At 37.7% G+C, this 25,906-nt stretch overlaps 1 protein-coding gene across 4 annotated transcripts in view; it reads left to right on the top strand.

Annotated features, from left to right (window-relative positions):
• COL21A1 (collagen type XXI alpha 1 chain) overlaps nt 1-25,906 on the top strand; it is a 186,351-nt gene that overhangs the window by 73,345 nt on the left and 87,100 nt on the right. The window contains exons 4-10 of one of the 4 annotated variants that reach the window (XM_073810876.1): nt 5,468-5,636; nt 5,728-5,944; nt 8,937-9,110; nt 10,186-10,263; nt 12,211-12,219; nt 12,520-12,603; nt 19,955-20,017. In XM_073810876.1, coding sequence (XP_073666977.1) covers nt 5,468-5,636; nt 5,728-5,944; nt 8,937-9,110; nt 10,186-10,263; nt 12,211-12,219; nt 12,520-12,603; nt 19,955-20,017 — 794 coding nt within the window. Of the gene's footprint in view, nt 1-5,467; nt 5,637-5,727; nt 5,945-8,936; nt 9,111-10,185; nt 10,264-12,210; nt 12,220-12,327; nt 12,604-19,954; nt 20,018-23,384; nt 23,666-25,906 lie in introns of those variants that run through there. The other 3 variants (XM_073810874.1, XM_073810873.1, XM_073810875.1) reach the window with 3 other exon arrangements.

Raw genomic sequence — 25,906 nt, 5'->3', positions numbered from 1 at the left:
ACAACTACTGAGCCCATGTGCTGCAATTACCGAAGCCTGTGTGCCTAGAGCCCGTGCTCCACAATAAGTGAAGCCACTGCAATGAGAAGCCCACAGACCACAATGAAGAGTAGCGCTCGCTCACCGCAACTAGAGAAAGCCCACGCGCAGCAACGAAGACCAAATGCAGCCAAAAAAAAAAAAAAAAAAAGCATTTCATTACATAATCAATGGCTTTACAATGAAAAATGGCAAAACCAGATGAGTTGTTCTGTAATTTTGTAAGCCTTTAAAATTGTATTCTCCTTAGCTATTTTTTAAGGCAAGGATGGGTTTCCATTTCTTATATTTTTTTCTTAGTGTTGAAAAATAATATCTTCTATGTTGGTGAGGCTACTTACTGGTGAAAAAAATTTTGACTTTTCTGGTTTGTGCATAAGTTGTACTTAAGGCTAATTGGAGTTTATTGATCCCATTGACTCACCACTGAAAGGAGTGTTATAAAAATCTACACTTACTATGTCCTACTGTCAGCCATGCGTTTGGCAGACATCTTCCTCTGATGAAGGATTCTAAATCAACCTATATTTCAGGACAGTGGGATTACTTGCTGGTAAAAGAGAATGAGATCATTCAGTCATGTGATGAGAAAAGAAACTTTGTGAACTTGGGCTTTAGTAAGAGAATTTCTGCTTGGATAATTTATTTCAGATTTGCTATTGTTATTTTAGTGTATTTCCAATATGATGGGATGGAGTCTAACTTATCACAATCTTGGTGAATGTGCCTCCTTTTTTATAAATTTGTACATGATGTTAAAGTCCATGGTGATATAATAGACCTTCAGGAAGGCAAATGTTTTAAATTGCCACTACATGCCATTGAGGATTGTCTATCTTTGGCACCTATACTTATGTTTGCCTTACCATTAAAACCAAGTTCAATCCAGGAAAGTTTAAAGAAGCTGGCTTTCACAGACCTAAACTGTACCAGGGGCACCGTAGACAACTATGTTTTATTGGATTATCGGGTCTGGATCACTAAAATTACTTTTGGTCTCTGACCACAAATCTCCTTATAAAATTCCCAGTTGTCAGTTAAAATATGTGACTTCTGCAGAGGGTGGACTTACAAACAATCTTGCAATTGGATTAAGTAGGCACTTATAAACTAGGCTAGGTGTGATCTGGAATAATGTGTTCATTATTAATTAATGTAATAGTCCCCCTATCATATTAACTTATAAGTAGAAAGCTGTAGCTAGACACATGTGATTTCCCTGGTTAGACTCAAGAGATACACAGTTTTTGTGTTCTTGTCCATGGCAGGATTTTAAATAAAACACATTTTTATGATCCTAATAAGACTGAATTACTTATACTACTAAGCCCTGGGATTTAACAGAAAAGCAATTATTACTGGACCTCAGTGTTTAAAGTAAGTGGACTAATGTGTGCTCCACCCCAGAAAGTGTTCCTTTTCTGAATACTCTCTGAACATATTAGAGTCAAATAAAATTATAACTGTGTAGTCTGTGTAGGAAACCATTTGTGAACTTAAGGCTTTGAGGTTTTTCTTTTGGTTCTTGCTCCTGAATGCACTCCTTTAAACTAACTTGCTTTATCTAGATTGTTCTACTTACCTGTTGTATGTGTTATAGCAAGTCCCAACTGACTCTCTCTTAGCATTTGATTTTCCTGGTACTTAAAATGACAGCTTCCAAGTTCCAGTTTTTAATTCCAGTATCCATTCCCCTCTCTGTATGTGTTTGTATAGTTATACATAGATTTCTTTTTTCCTACACAATAGGGAAGTTAATTATTGACCTCTGTTTCCCTAGAAGTTTGTGGAAGAATTGTTGGTTGGCAATCAAAGTAGCTTTTTATATATGGAAACTTTCTTTTATCTGTTTCCTCTAGCTAGGTATATGCAAACATACAAACTGTATTTGAGCATTTTAACTATATTTTACTTTTCAGTTTCCATGTGTAAGGGTATTTTATTATTCTTGTAGGTGAGCAAATTTGGAAGAAAAATTATTTCTTCAAAAAACTATGGGTGTACCAGGGGCTGAGAGGAGAGAGGAATGGGGAGTTATGGTCTAATGGGTACAAAGTTTCTGTTTCTGAATAATAAAACTTTTCTGGAAATAGTGGTGATGGTTATACAACATTTGAATGTAGTTAATGGCAATGAATTGTACACTTAAAAATAGTCAAAATGGTAAATTTTATGTTATGTATATTTTACAATTTAAAAAAATTGAAAGCCAAAAAAAAAAAGAAAATATAATTATCTAAATACATTTCTCCTAATGAGATGTACTAAGTGGTAATGAAAATGTGGCTGTAACATGATTGTTAATTTACATTCCTGATTTCACGAACCATGCCACACTGTTTCCTATACAATTCTGGGGATTAGAATACAGTGCAAAAATTTGATTAAAGAAAAAGGATGAACACAATACTTGCTTTATCCCCCCCACGTGCATGCTATTTTGAAGTTACAAAGCATTTTTACATACTTCATCACATTTGATCCCAAAAAAATCCCTGTGAAGGAGATCATTATTCTTATGTCACAGATGAGAAGCCAGAGGTTCATGAGAGGTTAAGAGAGAGGCTGAGGTCTAAACCTCAGATTCTGGTCTTCAGTTGGAGCTCTTTGTTTACCATCTTATAACTTCTCTTTTGTACAGTAAATCAGAGGAGCAATTCAAATCTGAATATTTATATGATGTCATGTTTAACACATTTTCTTTTCAGCTGAACTTCTTTCTTTTGCAGTTTTAAATCAAGTGCATTTGAAGTGAGGCCTCCTATTGTTCTATATTACCCTGCCCCCTGCTAGAAACAAACCCTGCATCATAATGACAGGAAAAATTTAATTTAGTTTATTGATTTATGATTTCAACTCAGTCATACAGTATTATTGGGACACTTATTTTCTGCTTCTTATGTTTTCATGTGGAGGGACTTCAGCCAGACTGACTTTTTTTTAATAAGTCATCTTGATTTTATATTAAAAAGTTTTAAAATTATAACAAATCTCAGTTTTAAGTAGAGATGAAAAGGTTTGCTAAATAAAACACTAGTCCAGTAATGTAGTAAAGGAATAATATTTGTCAGAATAGGGATTATTTCAAAATGCAAAGATGGTTTAATAGTGAAGTCTGATTTGTCACTCTTCTGCTCAAAATTCACCTGAATTGGCTTTTTTCTTGATTCAGGCAATTTCTTTTTGGTTCTCATTCTTCAAAACTAAAACCGATGCTGCAATGAGTATATAGATTGACTTTTCTGATCTCTCTGCACCTTCTTTCACTCTTTACCACTGATGAGAAGAGGCATTTTCGGATAAGGGAGTTTGATAAAAGAAGCTGGTCCTAGCTGGCGAAGTGCCTTAGATGTTCTTCCCTTTGGATCAGCAGGTCTGTGGAGCTGGTGTTCCCTTTCCGCTTTAGATCATATGTGAACTTAACAGGCAGTCCTGCTCCTGAGGTGGGTGGGGATTGAATCAGCCCTGCTGGGCTGCCAGGCGGGGGTGGTTAATTACAGTGTACAGTCTCATCAGACTCACTGGATCACGCCTCTAACCAGCATCTTCTGTTTGCCTGGTTCCTGTATCTTCCCATCAGTTAGCTCTAAGCTTCCCAGAGGAAGAAGAATGTGGTTGAATAGGTCCCTTCAAAATTCAGCACCCTCAGACCTGAAGATGAAAATACCCCTCCTTTCCCAGGAACACATCTACTTTTATTTATATCAAACCTTTATTTTATTTCCAATATTAATGTTTCAAATGTCCATCAATAAGTATACAGATAAATTGTGATATATCCATACAATGGACTTCTAATCAGCAGCAAAAAAGAATGAACTACTGAAACACACAACCAGAGTGGATCTAAAATAATCATGCTGAATGAAAGAAGCCAGACAAGAAGGAGTACATACAATATGCGTCCATTTTTTATAGAACTATACGAAATTCAAACTTATTTGTAGTGACAGAAAGCATATCAGTGGTGCCTGAGAATGGGGATGGGAGTGGGGTAGTGAATGGTGACAGACAGAGATTGCAACGAACATGAGGAAACTTTTGGGGGTGATGCATATGTTCGTTATCTTGTCGGTGGTGATGGTTTTACAGGTGTATACATATGTCAAAACTAATCAGATGGTAAACTTTATGTTTAGTTTACTGAGTATCAATTTACCTCAGTAAAGCTACTTAAAAAACAAACAAACAAACAAACAAAAACTCAGTATCCTCAGACCTGAAGAGGAAAAATGCCCCTCCCTTCCCAGGAATACAGCTAATTTTATTTATATCAAACCTTTATTTAATTTCTAATAGTCTATGGTACAAGTTATGACAGTATTATTGGGCTAACAAAATTCATCTCTTTACTTTTTACTGTTTTATAAATATGATATTTTTCCCTTTTCTTAATGTTTTGTAAGAGAGTGATTATCTTAAAGTACCTTTAGTGGAGTTTGTTCTTTTATTCTCTTAGCTGCTCTATAAAATATAAGCAGTCAGGCTCAATGAGTATGTTATACGATGGCCTTGGAAGAATCTGAAAATATTGCAACATTCCTACAGTATGACAGTTTAATAGCATTGCAACCAAACAGAATTTTCCACATAATTTGAGACACTGGTTTCCCAGAGAATTGAAAAGCGTATCACATTTTTATAATTTATATAAATGACTGTATAACTAATAAGAACCTGCTGTATAAAAATATAAAATTAAATTTAAAAAAATGACTGTATAATGCAAACCTTAATGATTCTTCTTAAGGAAAAAGTCTTTATTCATTTATAAATGTGATTAATATAATATATAATCTGATTAATCATAGATGAGATAATAAGCCCATTTGAAGATTTTCCATGAACAGAAAAGATGTACAGTTAAGTTTTTTCCAGAGTGAGAGAACCAAGATATTTGAACTGTAGGATTATAAACTGCTAGAACTGGAAAGAACATTGGGAACAACACACATTTCTTACCCTTCAAATGCTGGGAATGCAAGAAAGCAATCAGAATTCATCTCCTAGATCCAAGAAATTTGAGAGCATTATTCAAGGGTGCGTGACTACCAGCAAATCTTGGATGAGAATCATGAATCCTGCTCCAGCCCTCTCCTACTGGCCAGGTGTTAAGTTGCCTCATATTCAAAATAGTGAAGTGTAAATTTCAGCATAGTGTTGCCCTTAAAACAATCCATGAACAAATGTGCCTTTTACATTTCTGTTTTTTTTTCATCCCCTTTTAGGGAGAAAGAAGGCAATTGAGACTTCATTCTCAAATACCAAATACACTCCCACGTGTTTTCTCAGAAATGCATTTACATACATATGTGTGCATATAGAAATTTTATAATTCTATGTTCTTTAATATTCCTCCCTTGATTTTCTTTTTGTTGAAGTAACCCATGATTAATCAACTTCTACCCCTTTTGCTTTTGCTTTATAGAATCTGTCTGTCCAACACGAATTCCAGTGGCAGCTCGTGATGAGAAGGGGTTTGATATTCTTTTAGGTTTGGGTGTAAAGAAAAAGGCTAAGAAAAGAATTCAGCTTTCACCAACAAAGATAAAAGGATATGAAGTGACATCAAAAGTCGATTTATCAGAACTCACAAGGTAAACGTTATGTGTCGATACAGCGTTTTCTTGATGTTTCTGTAGACATGTTGAGAATTCTTTAAGCTCATACATGTTCTTCTTTTTCCAGCAACGTTTTCCCAGAAGGTCTTCCTCCATCATATGTATTTGTCTCCACTCAGAGATTTAAGGTCAAAAAAGTGTGGGATTTATGGAGAATTTTAACCATTGACGGAAGGCCACAAATAGCAGTTACTTTAAATGGAGTGGATAAAACTTTATTATTTACAACAACCAGCATCATTAATGGCTCACAACTGGTCACCTTTGCTGACCCTCGAGTTAAGGTAAAGATGCTTGGGTATGATTTTGGTATTCACGGGGAATGACCATCAGGTTTGTGTGTTTTGGGAGAGGAGAGCCATAATTTGAACCTGACTGAAAAAATATTGATTTCATATTTTAATTTTGCTTCATTGACTAAAAGGAACAAAGGAAGAATATTTGTTTCTTTTTTAATTGAAGTAGAGTTGATTTACAATGTGATGTTAATTTCTGCTGTACAGAAAACTGATTCAGTTATACATATATATACGTATTCTTTTTCATATTCTTTTCCATTGTGGTTTATCACAGGATATTGAATACAGTTCCCTGTGCTATACAGTAGGACCTTGTTGTTTATCCATTCTATACATAATAGTTTGTATTTACTAATCCCAAACTCCCAGCCCATCCCTTTCCCACCCCCCTTTCCCCTTGGCAAGCACAGTTCTGGTCTCTGTGTCTGTGAGTCTGTTTCTGTTTCATAGATAATTTCATTTGTGTCATATTTTAGATTCCACATATGAGTGATATCGTATGATATTTGTCCTTCTCTGTCTTATTTAGTTCACTTAGTATGATAATCTCTAGGTCCATCCATGTTGCTTCAAATGGCATTATTTTGTTCTTTTTTATGGCTGAGTAATATTCTATTGTATATATGTACCACATCTTCTTTATCCATTCATCTGTCGATGGATATTTAGGTTGCATCCATGTCTTGGCTATTGTAAATAGTGCTGCTAGGAACATAGGGGTGCATGTACCTTTTTGAATTATAGTTTTGTCCAGATATATGTCCAGGAGTGGGATTTCTGGATCATATATGGCAACTCTATTTTTAGTGAAAATTTGTTTTTTAATTCATATGAGATTAAGGGGTGCAGGAACTAACATTTTTGAGTGCCTGCTTCTAGGTGCCAGGAACATTTAATTATAATAATCACCCAAGGAAGAAGCTATTGCTCTCATTTTAAAGATAAAATACCAAAGTTCAAGGATATTAAATTCTCTTTCCAAGTAACATGGCTAGTAAGTGGTGACATCAGGAATTTAATTTAGGTCTGGTCACTTTCAAAGTCTGTGTTTGTCTATTTTGTACTGCCATGTCCTACAGGATATTGAGATAAATTCATATTTGTCAGAACATTAAATACAGGTAGGAAATATGTACAGAATTCACATTTATTTGGATGACAGCTTATATTCCCAAAAGGAGCATATATTTAATAAAATTCATAAACTAAAAGTGTATTTTTCAAGTCAAATGTGTTCAGAATATAGATGCCATGATAAAATCAATTACATTTTGATTATTACTGTAATTATGATAGTCAAATTGTACATTATATAATTTAGGAAATATACAAGGCTGTACATGAAATTATGCATTTATCCAATTTCTTCATTTGGTAAGCAGAATACATTTTTAAAAAAATTGTTGTCTACTATTTTCGTTAAAGGCAATGTGCTAGGTTCTGTGAGAAATGACAAATGAATAAGGCATGTTTCTAATCTTCAAGGAATTTATTTATAATGGGATATTCAGTGCTTCTGGTATCTAAAAGAAGTACGAAAAGTTAGTGGACTGTGGAAGGAAAAGTGGATTCTAATACAAAATGTGGGCCAGTCTTCATAAATGAGATGGTTTTTGGAATGTAGGATGAAGGATGTACAGGATTTTGTTGGAGAGAGAGAAGGACACGGAAGTTAATGGTTCATTATTGAGTAGTCATGTGTGGTGAAATGCAGGGTTTTTATTTATAGAATAGAACGTGGTGCCCCCTGTGTTTGGAGTATAAGATACATGAAAGAAAAGCTAGAAAGGTATAAGCTCAGTTTGCATGGACGTGGGAACCGTACAAAGGGTTTTGCATTTCAATCAGTGGATGACGGGATTCCATCAAAAGGTCTTGATCACAGGCGTGTCATGGTCAAAGTAGCTCTCTCCTCTCCTTCTTTCCCTTCTTCTCTTGTAAAGAATACTTTTGACTCTTTCCTGGAATTGGACTAGGTCCTAGGAATACAGAAATTAATAATATTAATTCTAGTAGAGGTAAGAAGGTTGGCTTGGAGAGGGAAGGGATAGGGATTGAGATGTGTTTGAAAATTATTCAAATAAAACAAGACATCTATGAGCCTAAATTATGGCAATGAGAATGGCAATGGAGAAGTGAATTTGAGTCGTGTTTAAGACACATCCTTGGTAGAATTTTGCATCTATTTGTTATGGCAACTGAGGGAAGGGGAAAGAGGTAAAGGCACTTGTATGGTTTAGAAACTGAGGATACTATTATCCCAGGGAAATCGGGAGAGGAAGAAAGTTTGGGGGATAGTTCAAGTTCATTTTGTTACATACTCTGTCAGACTGATTGTGAAACTCCTGGCAAAATTATTCTAGCCAATGTTAGAATTATAGGTACCATATGTGAGAAAGAGGTCCAGGATGTCAATGTGGATATGGGAGATATTCCATAAAAGTTATAACTGAACTGTTGGAATGAATGAGATCATCAAGGGGAGAATGGAAAAGGTGAAGGACCGACCTGTGGGGAATGCCCTCATTAAAAGGCAGGTTGAGGAAAATGAACCCTCAAAGAGATAGAGAATGGACAGTTGTAGAAGAAGGAATGAAGGTGATCAAGATGGTTTGAATCACGGAAGCTGAGACCATCAATGCGGATGGACTAGTTACAGGGTCCACAGTTGCCATGAAGTAAATAAAATGAGGGAATGAAAGAAGCCACTTGGATTGGGACATTAGGAACTTATCTGTGACCTTGAGGGAGTTGTTTCAGTAAATACTTTGGTACAGCCACTTTGAGATGTGAAATGGAAATGCAGCTAGGGATTAAAATAATTGCTGGGTGGCCTTTGAGACCCAGCTTGGGTCAGGGTGAGTTAGAATATGATACGATCAATCTGGGTGGTATGGATTTACACTTGATGACAACAAAGAAACGAAAAGATTGTTTGGAACTCTATTTATGAATCTGCTGTATTTTCTTCCTACAGACATTATTTGATGAAGGCTGGCATCAAATTCGTCTCTTAGTAACCGAACAAGATGTAACTCTGTATATTGATGATCAACAAATTGAAAACAAGCCCTTACATCCAGTTTTAGGGCTGTTCATCAGTGGGCAAACCCAAATTGGAAAATACTCTGGGAAAGAAGAAACCGTTCAGGTGGATAAAAATGATCTGCTTTTCGTATTATATAAAATGGAGCTTTGGTGATAGTATTTATTCCATTTAACTGTATTTAACTTAATTGCTTTAAGAGACTTAATGAAAATGTGGTCAGTTCATTAGTGAAATTGTGTGTGTGTATGAAAATGAAAAATCAAACAATATAATAATTCTTAGAAATTTGTTCCCCTAGGTGCAGGGTAGAATCTATGTTCTTATGGACCATCAATTTCATATTTCCCAGGAGAAGCATAGAATATATCATGAATTTGGGAAAGGATGACAGCTGTGATCGGGGCTTGTAAAAATTTCTTTGCAGCTGTGAGGATAAAATTAGATTAATGCATGTCAGTGTTCTTCATAAACAAAACGGTGACTATTTTGGTATCTCTTTAAACTAGAATATCTGTGTGCAGGTTGAGAAGTGTGTATGTAAAAGATAGCCATTTCTTGAAAAATCCTTTATTTGAAAAGGTATGTCTTTCCTACTCTGTTTCTATTAAGGGAAGACTGTGTCATATTCAAATGTAGGATTACACATATGGTCTCTATGTATGAATGTTACACGTCAAATTGTAGTAAATATTTAAATAGTGACAGGTGCTGGGCTTACTCATCACACAATACTCCGTGCCAAGAACTAAATCGCTGAAACTAAAGATGGTTTCTTGACCTGACTCTGTGCAATCAGGGATGTGAAGAGATGTAGGGTAAACACAGAAAGCCTGGGAAAGCTTTTAAGTTGTCTAGGAAATGCCGTCTAGATGAGCTCTTAATAGAAGGATACTACAGAAGCTCCACTGGGTTTCCCAAAGAAGTCAGAGGTTTGTTTTTGGTGCTAGGGAAGTTTTTCTTAGGAGTTTTGTTGCGTCACATCTTTACATTATATGTTAAGTATTTAAATTTTGTATGTTTATTGCTTATTGTATTTTTATTGTTAACGAAGCTAAGTGTTTCGATCTATATTTTATATGATTGCTAACTACACTGGCTGCTTCTGTGTATGTGAATTGCTTTTATAAAACAATTTGCTTGGGCCTCAACTTTTACTTGATTGGTTTTATGTTTCTAGTTTGATGTCCAAAAGTTACGAATCTACTGTGACCCAGAGCAGAACAACCGGGAGACAGCATGTGAGATTCCTGGATTTGTGAGTACGATGAATTATATTTTCCTAAGTGTTGCTTCAGTACTTTCAAAGCAAGAAATAAAACGCAGATAATATACGAGCTTTAATTTAACATATAGAGTTAATTTGTTTCTTCATTGTCAATGCAAATAAAATGACACTGATTAAAACATATTTTGAGGTTCATAATTGAAATAAAATTATAATGCGTACAAGTGTAAATGGAAGACCACGGGAAATATTTTCTCATCTCAGATTGATTGTTCCACTACTCAAGTGAAGCAGGGATAGACCTGCTCTAGAAAAACGTAGAATTCGTTGTCTGAATGTCCAGTAAGTAAAATACATTTCTATACTTTATTAAATGTGTGGGTGAAATACCTCACGTGGCACAATTCTGAAGAATGGAAAATTATTCATTTTCCTGTTTACTAGCACGTTTTCTCAAACCATAATGAGTATAAATTTTTCTTTTTGTTGTTGTTGCCACCCAAGTAGGATTTTCTTATAATTCTAGGATATAAGCAAATTTCTATTTATTTAGCTATTTTCATTAATGCGTTAGGAAGAAAAAGATTATAAGCTAAAATGTTATATAGAGTCTGATCATATACGTGTGTGAGTGTGTGTGTGTGTGTGTGTGTGTGTGTGTGTGTGTGTGTGAGATCAATCCCTTTTCCCCTGGGCAAGAAACAGTATATTGTTGCTAGTGAAAATAAGGTAAAATGTCATAAAACTTTTTGACAATGTGGATTTCCAGTCATATTTGAACCCTACGTAGTTCTTTTCATTTGTATAGTCATGCTGTCATCATTTTCTTATTTCCTATCAAACTGAATAAATTATGGATCCATAGTCTGAAAATTTGAGGACATAGAGCAGCACATTTGAAGGATCTGTAATAAAATCAAAGATGGAAGCTTCTAGAAATGATTCATTCTGGATTTTCTACTTAAGTAGTTGTTTAAACACTATAATATTTATTTTAGATACTTATAACTTGGAATATAAATCTCTCCTAAAAGCATTAAGAAGTTATTTCATTTTGAGAGTCCATTGTACATACTTGATTTATTGCTATTTCTCCATTGATGTTATGCCATGACTATGACCCCGCATATAATAGAAGCATAAAGTGAGATTGTAGATTCTGTGTTCTCACATCCACTTTTCTGTGTTTTTATGGCTCCTTCCTCACTCTCAGGTATGACTTTTTCAGGCTTGTTTACCCTTTTCATCTTCATTGCCACCTTCTCATTTTCTGATCTAATCTGTTATTGTTTGGAAAGATTATTAACCTATTTTAAAATTGTGTGTCATTCAGTAAGAAATAGATGGCTTAGTAAGAAGCTTTTCTAAAGTAAATTGCATAAAATTGAATGCATGCACGGGCTTCCCTGGTGGCGCAGTGGTTTAGAGTCCGCCTGCCGATGCAGGGGACACGGGTTTGTGCCCCGGTCCGGGAAGATCCCACATGCCCGCGGAGCTGCTGGGCCCGTGAGCCATGGCTGCTGCGCCTGCGCGTCCAGAGCCTGTGCTCCGCAACGGGAGAGGCCACAACAGTGAGAGGCCCGCGTACCGCAAAAAAAAAAAAAAAAAATTGAATGCATGCAGTTTGCGACTTGCTTAGATGTGTTTTGGCTTTTTCTCTGGTTCTTAAGTGATTCCCAGAAAGTTCAAGAGAGCGTATAAACCCCACATTGAGGTATTTTTGTTCTTGTGTGGCTGTTATACCAAGCACACTCTCCATCATTGCTAATTTCCTTCCTTTATCCTATTATAAATGTGGGAATAACATAAATAGGTAATGTTTTAGTATCGTTGCAAGCAAATGTTTTAGCTCTTGCTGGTTTTGATACTTCATTTATCTCTACCCTGGACAAGGAAATATCTGTAAATTAAGAAGATAATTTAGACATTTAATTAGAAACATGTCTTAAAACACATTTGTTGTTGTTTTTCTTTCAGAACGGTGAGGTAGGCCTGGATACTATTATTCTCCTTAAGGTAGTATTTGCATTGTGGGACTGTTTAACTTCCTTCCAACAATTGTAAGTATGTTAGATAAATAGAACCCATCTTTATGTAGTTTGAATGTATCTAGTATTCATAGCTTTTTTGTGATTCTGAATTTCTTATTGGATTGGACTAAATAAAATTGGACAGTAAATATAAGATATCTTTACCATTTCACACACACATATAGACATATACAGGCATATGTGCACATATGTATGTGTCTTGCCATGTGCCTTTATCTCCATTTTTGTCTTTTAGTGCTTCAATGGTCCCAGTGATGTTGGTTCAACGGCAGCTCCCTGTATTTGTCCTCCAGGAAAACCAGGACTACAAGGCCCCAAAGTGAGTAATACCTAACATGCTACTTTTGATAAAACACACAAATAAGAGCTGAGTAGACACCAAATTCCTAATCACCATTGACTCTGTTGCGAAATGTCTGCCTAATACCTTAGAATAGTTTAAAATGTGAATTTTAGTGATTTTTTTAAAAAGTGATTCTAATCTGTAATTGCCTTTGCACCTAAAACTGATACCACATAAGGTGAGGGAGTGTTATTTGTTTGCTTGTTTGTCTGTTTGTTTTCTCCCCTAATACCACTACTGTATCCCAAGAATGATACCTCCTTACAACCTGGTAAAAAATGAAGAAAGGTCATTTGTTAAAATACGTTCTAAATTCTTAAATGTCTAAATGCTTATTCTGTCAAAATGATTTTCAGATAGAAAAATGAAGTAAAAAATTTAAAGTTGGTTTGAATGTTGTGTTTGATGTCCAATTCTAAAAAGAGAGGCAAGTGTGTATATGTGTGTGCATGTGTATTGATTTATTTATTTTACTTAATCATGTAATAATTACTTTTAGTCATATTCATACATGCATATCTCCCAGTTACATTTACATATTTATTTGTGTGTGTATCTGTATATATATTATTTCTGTGTATATGTGTTATTTGTGTGTGTATATATATGAAAACATATATTCAACTGTGTACACATTTGTATATGATTGGAACCATGATGTGCATACTATTTTATAACTAGTCACTTTTTAACATAACAAATACTCTGAATATGTTTCTGTATTATAAATATGAATGACTAAATTTTTTAAAGTAAGTTGATACTAATCGTGGCATCCCTTAGACATAGCCTAAGATACTGAGATGTCAAGTGGTTTGTCCACTATAGATAAATCTTGTTTATTTAATATTATTTTAAAATATCATCTAGATAAAAATAATGTCTAACTTGAAAGCAAGTATGACTTCCTAGCCAGAAAGAATGTTTCATGTATTGCTCATCTGTTACTTGAAGTGACCATAATAAATTCTGTTAAATGAGTTGTAATGTTCATTTAGATGGAATTTTCTGAGAGTTTTAATCATCACAACTAAAAATTTTCAGTTTTTAGACTGGTAATCTGAGAGTCGGATTCTTCCTAACTTTTGTGCATGTTTCCCCATCTATTTTCAGTTGATAGTTCATAACCTACTTCAAACCTAGCTGTTAAAATCAAGAAAGAAATGCAATTTAAGAATTAAAAGAATGGGATTTCCCTGGTGGTGCAGTGGTTGAGACTTCGCCTTCCAATATGGGGGTGTAGGTTTGATCCCTGGTCGGGGAGCTAAGATCCCACATGCCTTGGGGCCAAAAAACCAAAAACCTAAAGCAGAAGCAATATTGTAACAAATTCAATAAAGACTTCCAAAAAAAATGGTCCACATCAAAAAACAAATCTTAAAAAATAAGAAATAAAAGAATACATTCAATACTTCATTCAAAGTAAATCTGTTTGGCTTGGAACTTCACTTCATTCCATTATAATCAATTTACTATTGTGAACAATTTTTAGATTGCCTTTAGGAAGGTTAATCCAAGTGTTCTTCTATTAAAGTAACCATGTTATTTAGGATGCCTGATACAAAGGAAAAATACCTATAAGATGTTTCTGGGAGAAATTACCTTGCAAGGCAGCATGGTGTGACCTACCAGCAGACTATCTTTTGAAACATAGTTATACAGCTTATTCAACTTGGGTTGTTATACATAGAAATGATTTGATCTGCAAGAGATCAGAGTCCTATGACATCTGATTTCTCTAAGCCCAGAGGGCCTTCCAGCCCCTCAGGCCACCCCCAGAGACTCTAAGGGGCTGTCCACTTCCAGGTGTGGGGCACCTGATGCCTCTCATGTTTCCTGATTCATCATTAGTGATCCATTAGGCATCTTGAAGTGACACCAATTTTTATGCCTGTATGTTTCTATAGCAAATTTTTAGCACACCCTTTGTCTTATCTGGGAAAGCCTCTGATTTTCAGTATTTCCAAGTTTCATGTGTTCCTCATTTTCATTCTCTTTTCTTAGTCATCATCTAGCCCCACTGCCACCTACTACTTTAAGTGAAATTGCAATTTTCCACAGATCTTCAAGTTGGCGTGCCTTCTTAATCTGCTTTCCATTTTCTTCAGAAAATCTGGCAGGAGGACAGGACACACACACACTCTTCCATCCTTTTAGGGCTCTTTCCCCTGGAGGTGGTTCCTTACCCACATTGGAGACCTGCATGTGAAAAACAGAATCCCTAGCAACACCCTGAGTTGTTCCTCCTTTAGAGAATTTCTGGCCCGGGAAATTGATACAGTTTTAATTAGTTCAACAGAATCAGAACTAAAACAGATGAATGGATTTTACTATAGATCCAACTGAGACGTATTGGCTGTTTTTGTGAGATGCTCTCTGGAAAGTTTTACAGATTTCCATCAAGCAGACTTACCTGTGCAGGAGAATCTAGTCTTCCCATTAGCCAGAAATTGGGTTCTCGGAGCTGAGAGTTTGGTCATGAAACTGAAACAGAGGAGAAATTTGTGTGTGGATAGGTGGGTAAGTGCTTATTCTAAGATAAAGTCGGTCATCTGCTTCAAGTTCTCTCAATTTCCAACAAATATGACATGCCTATTGCAAAACCAGGTTAAATTAACTAAGGTATCCCATACTTGGACTTTTCATGGCATTATAACTATTTAATATGCATAGAAAAATATATTTGTCATGGGGCTGTGAGCCCCTGTATGCTGGCTTATTTATTCTGTGTCCTTAATGTCAAAGGGAGTGATTAAATTAATGACTCTCTGGGAATGATTTTTATATGCAAACACTTCACAACAAGGTTAATACAAACTAAATTCTCCTTTGGAATTCCACTGTCTAGCACAGTGCTTAATAATAATATATTTTTTATGTAAAAATTTATGAAATCATTGAAAAAATAAGGTTCACCCCTCCTCCTGATTAACCTATATGGAATACCTTTGTTCTATGTGAAAGATCCAGGCAATCCCCAATTTACAAACAGCTCCCTTCCAAAAGACCTATCCATGCAAATGGCAGCTTCTTCTCCCACTTCATAGCTGGAGGAACATTTATGGGGACAAACTCCCCACATTTGATCTAATCTTAAATGTTAGATCTATGAGTGCAGAAGTGGAAAGAAAGCCTTTTTTTCCCTTTTTTTAGCAAGGAGCAATTTCTTAATAACTTATTTTCTCTGAAATACCATTCTTTCTACAACTATATTGATGCCCTTTGTTTCACTCTGATAATTCTTCTGATTAGAGACTCCTTTGGATTATCAAAGTAGCCTCTGTCTAAAATACAAAAGCCTTTGGAAAATTTCAGGAGCCTTTGGGCATTCACATTTTTATGTTAATTTTCCCAAACTAAATGGATTCCTTCTAGCTGAAGAGAATGTTTGAGTTTTGAGGGAGGGGAGAGGTTGGTTTTGGAGAAAGGAATAGGTCTTAGGTCAGATACTTTTGTGGAGGCCGGCCAGTAGTTAGTCTGAAGGCACAAGCATTTTGAGAAGAGAGCTTGAAAACATGGGATTTGGACCTACGAGATATTTGTTTTAGGTGAGCAACTTAAAATATTAGCTTACTTTTGAAAGCTTTACTGTTTCTCACTTTAATTATTCATATTTGCACACACTTGCAAGGCCATGTGCAGGGATGTTTTAACTTAGTCCATGATGTTTCCATTCCTGTCAGCAACTCAGAAATCCTGTGGCACAAAATCAATTCATCATAAGTAAGAATTGCTTTTCAGCTGAATACTTATTTTTTTCAATTGCAAATGTTTCAACTAAATTAGAAGAAAGCAGATTGAGAATTTAGTCACAGTTATATAATTATAGGTCATATGTCTAATTTGATGTATTTGGAAAATTTTTTCCATGTTAAATTTGCTAGCTCTCCCTGGGTTGGGTTCTGATCAGTGTATGCATTTTGATGTGGGCAGAGAGAGCAGTGTTTAGGAGCATGGAGTCTGGAGCTGAATTGACTGAGTTCCCATCTCTACTGCTGCTTTGTGACCTTGGGCAAGTTACCTAACCTTCCTGGGTCTCAGTTTTCTTATATGTAAAATGGGAGCAGTAAAATTACCTGCTTCATGGGGTTATTGTGAGGATTAAGTAATTTAATGCATGTAAATCTCTTAGAGCAGTGCTTAGCATATAATAAATAGTCAGTAAAAGTTGGTTTTATTACAGTAATAAAATTGAATTTTTATTCTAATTGGGCTTCTCTTTGAAAATCAGTTAGGGTTTTACTTTATTCTTCCAACAACAGCAAACCTACCCGAGTTTTTGCAAATAAACCAGTAGGGCAATAGTCAAAATAACCAGTAAAACCTACTAGAAATAATAGAACCTGCAAAAGAGATTATTTTCCATCTTGGGGCTGTTGACCTGTGCCTTAAGAAGTCACACTGGATTTATCTTGTGGATGATTTTTTTCCCTTGGAAACTTAGTTTTGATTCATTTAAAATATTATTGTTAAGTATATTTTGTACTTTTATGCAGCATAAAAACACAAATCCCGTTTCTTCTCATGCCAAAGTTTTATTTCAGCCTCATCATTGTAGAAGTTAAAGCCTCTCAGATCCTTTTGATGTCCTAGATTTTGCTGATAATTAATATTCTGCAAGTAAAGAGGTCATTAACAGGAGATTGGATCTGATTGGAAATAGTCAGCAAATAGTTACTGAACTTCTACTTGGTACCCAGCATTGTCCAAAAAAGGAGAAAATATTGACCATGTTTTCAAGGAGTCTCAATCCAAATGATAAATGAAGACCCATCAAGGGAAAATTTTGAGAAAACTCTTGTTATGAATAAATGATCAATGATATGGGAGCTGCTGTAGCATTTCAGTAGAAAAAGACATCAGGAGAAAATGCAGTAACAAGGAAGGTGCAGTGATTGGAAATTTTGTTATATTAACTCAAATGGAAAAGGAAGAGTCTTCCCAGAAGTTAAAAAAAAGATCGAATCTGTTGAAAGGCAGTGAGGCCAATCTGAACATAGTTAAATAAAAATGGCAGGGAGGCCAGAGATTAGTGTGGAACCTCTCAAAATAAGAAGAAAACAATCTAACACCCTAGGGGCTTCCCTGGTGGCACAGTAGTTGAGAGTCCGCCTGCCGATGCAGGGGACACGGGTTCGTGCCCCGGTCCGGGAGGATCCCACATGCCGTAGAGCGGCTGGGCCCGTGAGCCATGGCCGCTGAGCCTGCGCGTCCGGAGCCTGTGCTCCGCAACGGGAGAGGCCACAACAGTGAGAGGCCGGCGTACCGCAAAAAAAAAAAAAAAAAAAAAAAAAACCCCTAGAGAACAGGAATGCTGCTCCCTTAATGTTCAGCTGACACTGGGTGTCTTTGGATTAGAATTACAAATTGTACCTCTTCAGCAAGAAATTACATGTTCCTGTGTTATTTTTCTCCCTGGATTTACAGCTATTCTTTTTCGATCTCTTTTAAAAATGGCATTTCCCTTCTTCTCAGCCTTTCCACAAGCTAAACCTCTTGGGCAATCGTAGGTGAAAAACCCATCCTTTCTTCCTTGGTTCCTTGATAGAGTTCACACAGTTCTTTCCATTTTTCCTGTTATGTTTCAGGAACAAACCTCCCTCGCCAGTAACCTGAAGTAGAATTTCAGATCAGCGTATTTGGCTCTGTGCAAGTACCCTTAGCACTGGTGTTTAGTTAATGTATAATCACTGTGGTATGTGTGAATGATTACTTGATGTAGCTATGAAGCACTGAATTGAAATCAGTTGTCTGTCTGTGGTAGTTTACCAATACTGATGGCCGAGACGTGATGTTTTTAGGGGAGATACCGCATGTGGACCTCATGGACTCCATAATACATGGATATGATATTATCATTATTACTACTACTATTATTATTATTATTTTGGCTACACCCCTCAGCTTGTGGGATCTTAGTTCCCCGACCAGGGATCGAACCTGCACCCTCGGCAGTGAAAGCACAGAATCCTAACCACTGGACCACCAGGGAATTCCCTCATATTATGTTTTGAAGTATTTCTTAGAATTAAATTATAAAACACCCTCACTTCACAAAAAATGTTGTTTTCATTGCCCTTTTTCATGGGTGGTGACCATCTGATTGGTCAGTACTGACTGTTGGGCCTGGGCTCGTTGCCAGGCTGTATGGAATAATGTTCCTTGAAGGTCTCTGGTTTGTTAGGACAAAGCTCCTTTTTTAGGTGTGAAATGTACTCAGGGACTCTGGGGGTTGTGCAGAGTTCTTTGGCTTGGGCCTCACTTTCATGAAAATATTCAAATCTAGAAGTTTATCATTATGTTAAAATGAGATTATAAATTAGGCAGAGACACACTGACTGGACTGAAAGAAATAACTGTTGTGCAGCTATAAACTTGAGTCCCACAAGGAAGATCACATAGCCTATGGGCTTTTTTAAAAAAAATACTTTTTTTTAAGGTAGAAATTATTTTTGTTTTTTATTGAAGTATAGCTGATTTATAATTTTGTGTTAATTACTGCTATACAGCAAACTGATTCAATGAAACATATATATATACACACACACACACACACACACACACACACACACACACACACATACACATATACACATTCTTATTCATAGTCTTTTCCATTATGGTTTATCACAGGATATTGAATACAGTTCCCTGTGCTATACAGTAGGACCTTATCGTTTATCCATTCTATATCTAATAGTTTGCTCCTGCTAATTCCGAACTCCCAATCCATCCCTCCCCCACCCCCGTTCCCCTTGGCAACCACAAGTCTGTCCTCTATCTATATCTGTGAGTCTGTTCCTGTTTCATAGATAAGTTCATTGGTGTCATATTTTAGATTCCACCTGTAAGTGATATCATATTAAAAAATAATTATCAATTGAATTATTATATCATAGGTCATGGATATCTGTAGTGTAACATCTAGAATAGAATTAAATCTATAGATTTCTCAGTGAAATACTACTGTCGTTGAAACCATAGTTGTTCTGACATTGCACAGTTTGTTCAGAATTCTAAAAATGTCTCTTGCTATAAATACTGATGTTTTACATCAGTGAAAAGTACTTTCCTTGTTATACCTGTTGTGCTCACAGAATTAAATCCCTGAAAGTTTTACATAATAAAAAGCCTTTAATTTTTAAGGTAGATATGATAGCATTTTTCTAACCCTATTTTGGGATTTCCATCTTTGTTTGTTTATTTTTTGTTTGTTTTTCAATATACAAAAAGCTGCAAATAATGGAATTGGCTTTGAACCTTGATGGACTCTGGCTGAATCAGTGTGGTTGGTTGTTTTGGACTGAGAACTTTTTTTCCTCTCTAGGGTGACCCTGGACAGCCTGGGAACCCTGGATACCCTGGACAACCTGGTCAAGATGGTAAGCCTGTGAGTACTGAAAGCTTAGTCATCTCCAGTACTGGGATTATAGGGTCAATGTAACATTGCACTGGGCGAAATTCAACAGGCAGGGAAGACTTTACTCAACACTGTTGTAATAGGGGAGAGAGGCTCAACTCCACACAGCTGAAACAGGGGGAGGGAGGCCTCCTGAGGGCTGGGTGAGCTGGGAGAAAAGTACTGGAGGACTTTAAGGGGAGATTGATCAATGGGAGGAGCAAATGGGGTTATTCCTGAGCATGGCAAACGTCTTCCTCAAGGTTAGACCATCTGTGTTTGCTACTTGGCACCTGTCCAAGTTAGGGTCATCTCCTCTGTTTCCTTAATGGGTTTTGGGGTGCTGTTTCCTTAATGGTTCCATTTCAACGGGATGGCTCTCAGGTCCTGGAGAAAGACCTGGGTTGTAAAACTGGCAAGAAGCTTTTAAAAAGATTTACATCTCAAAGGGGCAGATAAAGAATTTATGGTTGATTTTCAGTTTTCTAAAGTAAATGCTGTAGGAAAAGGGAAATCAGGGGTGTAGACTTGGGAGGAAGGCCGCTAAAGTTTAGTCAAGCTGAGGGCCACATTAAGGCTAGCTTGGTCAGTAGAAGTAGTGTTCTAGTCTCCTTTTAGGTATCTTCACAACTGCATACATCTTTGCTACATTAAAAAATTGCCCAGTGAGTTCTCAATATCAATGAATATATGGGCTCAGAAATCCTTTTATTTTTTCCCCTTCGTGCCTTAAAGTTTTCAAGTTAAAGATCTTTCTAAAGGTGATGTTATTTTCCTCAGAATATGTGCACTGGAGTATACTTATAATCTGACTTAAACAAATATCCTCTAAGGTTCAAGAGAATTTTAGGGATATTTATGAATTAAGGAAACATAAAGCAAAACCACTTTAAAGCAACTTAGGCAAATTTTTACAGGTAAGTCAGCATATTTATCACAGTAAATAAACATGAGGTAATAGCTTTTGAATGTTAAATAATTGTCGCCAAAAAAAAGTATCTCCTGGGAGACTTTATCACAAGATGTTAACTCTTTCCATGAAGCATGGGAAGGTTTATACTGTGCGTCAATAATTTTCAAGGCAAGAAAGAACCACAGGCCTCATGTTAAACCACCAGCACCCCAACCATCAGGATAGAAGGGAGCTTGTTCAGTCCCTGAGAGAGGTTTGCTGACAAATTTAATATAAAAAATGCAGCCAACTTTCAAAGTGGCAGTGTGCTGGCACCTTTCACACCCGTGTTGCATGGAAAAGGGGTTAAATATACAGGTGAGCCTCTCTGAGAGAGATGTCAAAGAAAGGAGTCTGAAGAGGTGACAAAGTGGTGGCCAGCCTGGAGCTGAAGCACTGCCAGGAGATGGGGGTGGTGCTGTTGAGCCGACTCCGTGGGATTCACTCCAAGTGTGATGGATCCATGAGGGGGCCTGCAGAAAGGAAGTGACATGGTCTGACTTACTATTTAGAAAGATAAATATGAATATTCTGTGGACAGCAGATTATATGTGTCAACTGAAAAAATGCACAACCTAAAAGTTGAGAATTATGTTTTATTCGGCGGACTTTCTGAGGACTTCAAGCCTGGAAGGCAGTGTCTCAGAGAGCTCTAAGGGACTGCTCGGAAGAGGTGAGGGAGGGGCCAGGATATAGAGGGGTTTTTGCAACAAAGGTCAGGGAGTCCAAACATCAAAAGATTACCGTTCATTAAAGAAAACCAGACATCTCAAGTTAAGGGATTTAGTGCTTTTCTATGTATGGGAAGATGCAAGAGTCCAGGCTCATTGAAATCATTCCTTTGATATGCACCTCAGCTATCTGGGGCCAGTGTCCTGTGTTTTCTCATCCTGAGTCCCCTCAGGGTACATCACTGGGGGCGGCTGCAGTGGCTGAGGGCTTGATGGTGGGCATCCTGTTTCCATCCTGAATTGCTTCAGGGATTGCAGTCTGGGTGGCTGTAATGTGACGGCTTGATGGCTGCAATATCCTTTGTTTACTAACATGGCACGTGGCATTTTTCATTCACATGGGGCAAGAGTGGGGGCAGGAGGCCATGGAGGAGGTTATTTCAACATTCTGAGTGAGAAGTAAGGGTGGCCTGGATTAGGGCGATGTGCTGGAAGAGAGAAGAAGTGGTCAGAGTCCGGAGTATTTTTTAATGTGAAGCTGAGAAGAATCCCTGTCAAGTTAGATGTGAGGGCTGAGAGAAAGTGCCAAGGAAGCCTCAGAGGATCTTAGCTTGGGCAGCCGGGTGAATTGTGGTGCCATTTCCTGAGCTGGGCGACACTGGCAGAGATGTAAGTTTGGGGGGAGACATCGGGAATGCATTTGTGGACCTGCTGAAGGTGTCTCCTAGGATATTAGAAACAGGAATCTTGAGTCAGGAATGTGTCGGTGAATGAAAACACACAGTTAGGACTCTGTAGCATGTGGATGTATCTAAGCCTGCCAGAGCCGATGAGATCATTCAGGGAGTAAGTACAGATAATGGGAGAAGAGAAGGGGGCAGGGAGTTGAGCTTAGGGCTCTGTTACAGAGAAAAATAGGAGGAGGATCCAGTTGAGGAAATTGGGAAAGAATAGTCAGTGAAGTAGGAGGACCACAGGGAGGGTGTGGAATCCCAGAAGCCAAGTGCAGAATGCTTTTGAAGAAGGGAGCCATTCATTGTGTCACTGCTGCCATGAGGTTGATAAAAATGAGCTCTGTGCCTAGACCATTGGATTTGCTTGATAGAGGTCATTAGGGACCTTGATAAATGGGGTTTCAGGGAAAAGCAGGATTAAACAATGGGTTCAAGAGAGACAGTTGGAGATAAAATGGTAACAGTGAACATAGATACTTCTGAGGGATGTAATGGGGAACAGAGAACTGGAGCAGTAGCATGGGGAGGATGTGGGATAAAGGGGTTTTTGAAACAATAGGAGATGTTAGAACATGTTTATATGATGATGAAAATGAGGCAGAAGGGGAAAATTCGGTGATTTGGGAGATAAGGGATATTTACAGGAAGAAAATCCTTGGGTAGGTAAGAGGGCATTGGTTCCAGTCACAAGAGGAAAAGTGTGGCCTGGATAAGAGTCTAGGCAGTTAAAGCTTCAAATGGGGGTTAGAGGGCCAAGCCAAAAAGTACAGAAATTGCTAGGTGCAAGGATAAGAAGTTTATCATCAGACTGATTCTATTTGAGTTGAATGAAATGAATGGATTCCAAACCTAGCATCTCCCCCTTTTGCCTTTATCTTCAACTCCCATTATGTGCCAACACTTGCCTTGTCGTTTCTCTTATAACCCATCCCTTTCTTGCGATAACTGCAGGTGTCATGTGACCTTGGTGAATTCCCTCACTGCAACCCCTTCATCCCGCTGAAGATACTGCCCGAGGGCCTGGGGGAGTTCTGCCCTGATCATACTGAGGGGGATGGGTTTTATGAAGATGAGCCCTCTGCCTGGAGACCCCTTCCATGGGACATGCTCTCTCTGTTGCTGGCAGCTGCAGTGCTGTCTCAACTCCAAAGCAGAGACACCTCACATGTCGACTTGTCACCTGCTGGCCTCTTGTGATGACACGGAGCTCCCCTGACAGCACTGCCAAATTATTTAGGCTTTTGTCTTTCTAGTGGTGCAAAGTCCTAGGCAATATTGAGAGGTGAGTGCCTTCCACAGGCTATCAGCTCTAGTTTGCCCTTTTTGCCATGAATGAAGTACTGGAAATTAGTTATAATTAGCTTGATACAATAATCATGGATATTATACTCTGTGACTCTCATTTAAGCTATAGTAGGCTTATTGTCTCATCTCATTCAGTACATGTATATTTGTGTTTTTGTGTGTGTGTATGTATAGATATAGCTCTGTAGTATCTGACATTAGATGTTAGATGCTATTAGGTAATATCTGATGTTAGAGAAAGAAGAAACCTACTGTAGTAGACAGAATAATGTCCACATCCTAACTCCAAACCCTGTGAATATGTATGGTACCTTACATGGCAAAAGGGACTTTGAGATGAAGACATTTTCTTGGTTAATCTGAGTGGCCCAGTGTCATCACAAGGGTTCTTATAAGAGGGAGGCAGGAGTATCAGTCAGAGAAGGAGATGTGGTGGGTGATGGAAGCAGAGATCAGAGGGAAGCAGCTGTGAGCCAAGGAATGCAGGCAGCATCTAGAAGCTGGGAAAGGGAAGGGACAGATTCTCCCCTGGAGCCTCTTGACGGAATTCAACCTCCCAGTGACACCAAGAATTTAGCTCCCTAAGACCCATTATGAACTTCTGACCTCTGGAAACATAAGTATGTGCTGTGTTAAGCCACTCTGTTTGGGGTAATTTGTTACATCAGCAGTGGGAAACTGATACACTACCCCAATACTGTTTACCTAAAGGGATGACTTTTTTCTTAAATATCTCCCTTTTCCCTTGTCTTTTTCCCTCTGCAGGAGATAAGAGGCTAGGTGACCAGGCAGGAAGAGTAAGTGAGCCTGGGAGCCAGAACAGCTGAGGGTCATTAGTGTGTGTCCAGGGCCAGCACAGCGGGAGTGGGGCAGTGTGGGTGGGGCCTCTGGCTGGTGATTGAAGCCATCTGGCCAAGGAAACTTGGATGGAACAATTCTAAGGGAATTCTGCTTTGTTTGGATTTGGCTCTGTGCAACCCCCCTCAATCAGTAATTTGAATCTTTTTCACATAACCAGGCCAAGTCAACTGAAGCTTTAAATAGGAAATTATTCCACTCTGGAGAAATACTAATTTTCATAAGGAAAATGCCTTCAACCAAAATTAAAGAACTATTTTCAAATCCTTCCACTGCTTTCTAATTTCTCTATCAGTTAAATAGCTTCTCTCAGCACAGTATCTGAGCATATTACTATTTTACTATTTTATCATTATCAAAAAAGAGGCAGAGGAAATATTTATATATCCTGTTAGGTACTTCAGAGTAGTACAGCTATGAAAGGCACTGCACTGCTATGACATTGATTTTTTTTTTTAAAGAAGGCCATTTATAGAAACATAATAGGACTATTTTATGATTTTGTAGAAGTTTGTATTTTTATGGTGCTCATTTCCATCTCTTTTCTGTTGTCATTAATTACTCTTCATGAAGGAAAGTACTTCCCTGAACCTAAAGCCCCAGCTAGTTGTTGGAGAGATCTGGGGCTGTTTTGCCTTCTTCTTTGCTTTTGAAAGTTGGTTTGCTTTTATGGGCCTCAGTCTTTTCATCTGGAAAATAAGAAGGTTCTCTCCAATGCTGATTTTCTAAGATTTCAGTAAAGTCATATTTGCTAAGAGAGAAAGGTGGGCTAGACCAAGCTTCAGCATTTTGGAGATGATTTTCCATATTGGCCTTAAGAACTGACTCAGGAAGCCTGACCATGCACTACTTCCAATAGACAAGAGTGCACTGGTCAGCAGGTCAACCTCAGTGATGCAGTGCCCCTTTCCATCCCCACACCCATCAGTGTGCCCCTGGATGGTCCAGAGATGCCAGAAGGGGCCCACTTTCTCTGGGGGATTAAACCTTGTAGAAGTGGTAGTCAGCACAGATGGGGAATTTCAAAGTTACAGGGCCTTCTCAAACCACACATAGAGAGGTGGGGCACATACTCGAGATGAAGGTGTAAGGTAGGTGGGAGGAAGGAGGGGCCTCCTAGAGCCTTCAGGCCCTTGTGACCACTTGACTTTGGTTTCAATTGGAGTGAACTCAGGAGCCATGGGAGGGTCTTGAATAAAGCTGTAATGTGACATAACTTATTTGTAAAAGAAATGACTCTGACTTCTGAGTTGAAAATAGATGTTAGGGCGATGAGGGCAAAAACAGGGAGATGAGGACAGGAGGCTCTTGAAATAATCCAGGAATGAGATGAGGGCGACTGGCGTCAGGATGGTAGGAG

The sequence above is a fragment of the Tursiops truncatus genome, chromosome 10 (genome assembly GCF_011762595.2).
Source record: "Tursiops truncatus isolate mTurTru1 chromosome 10, mTurTru1.mat.Y, whole genome shotgun sequence".
Classification (NCBI taxonomy): Eukaryota; Metazoa; Chordata; class Mammalia; order Artiodactyla; family Delphinidae; genus Tursiops; species Tursiops truncatus.
Note: the sequence above shows the minus strand (reverse complement) of the source record. Positions and strands in the feature narration are given on the sequence as shown.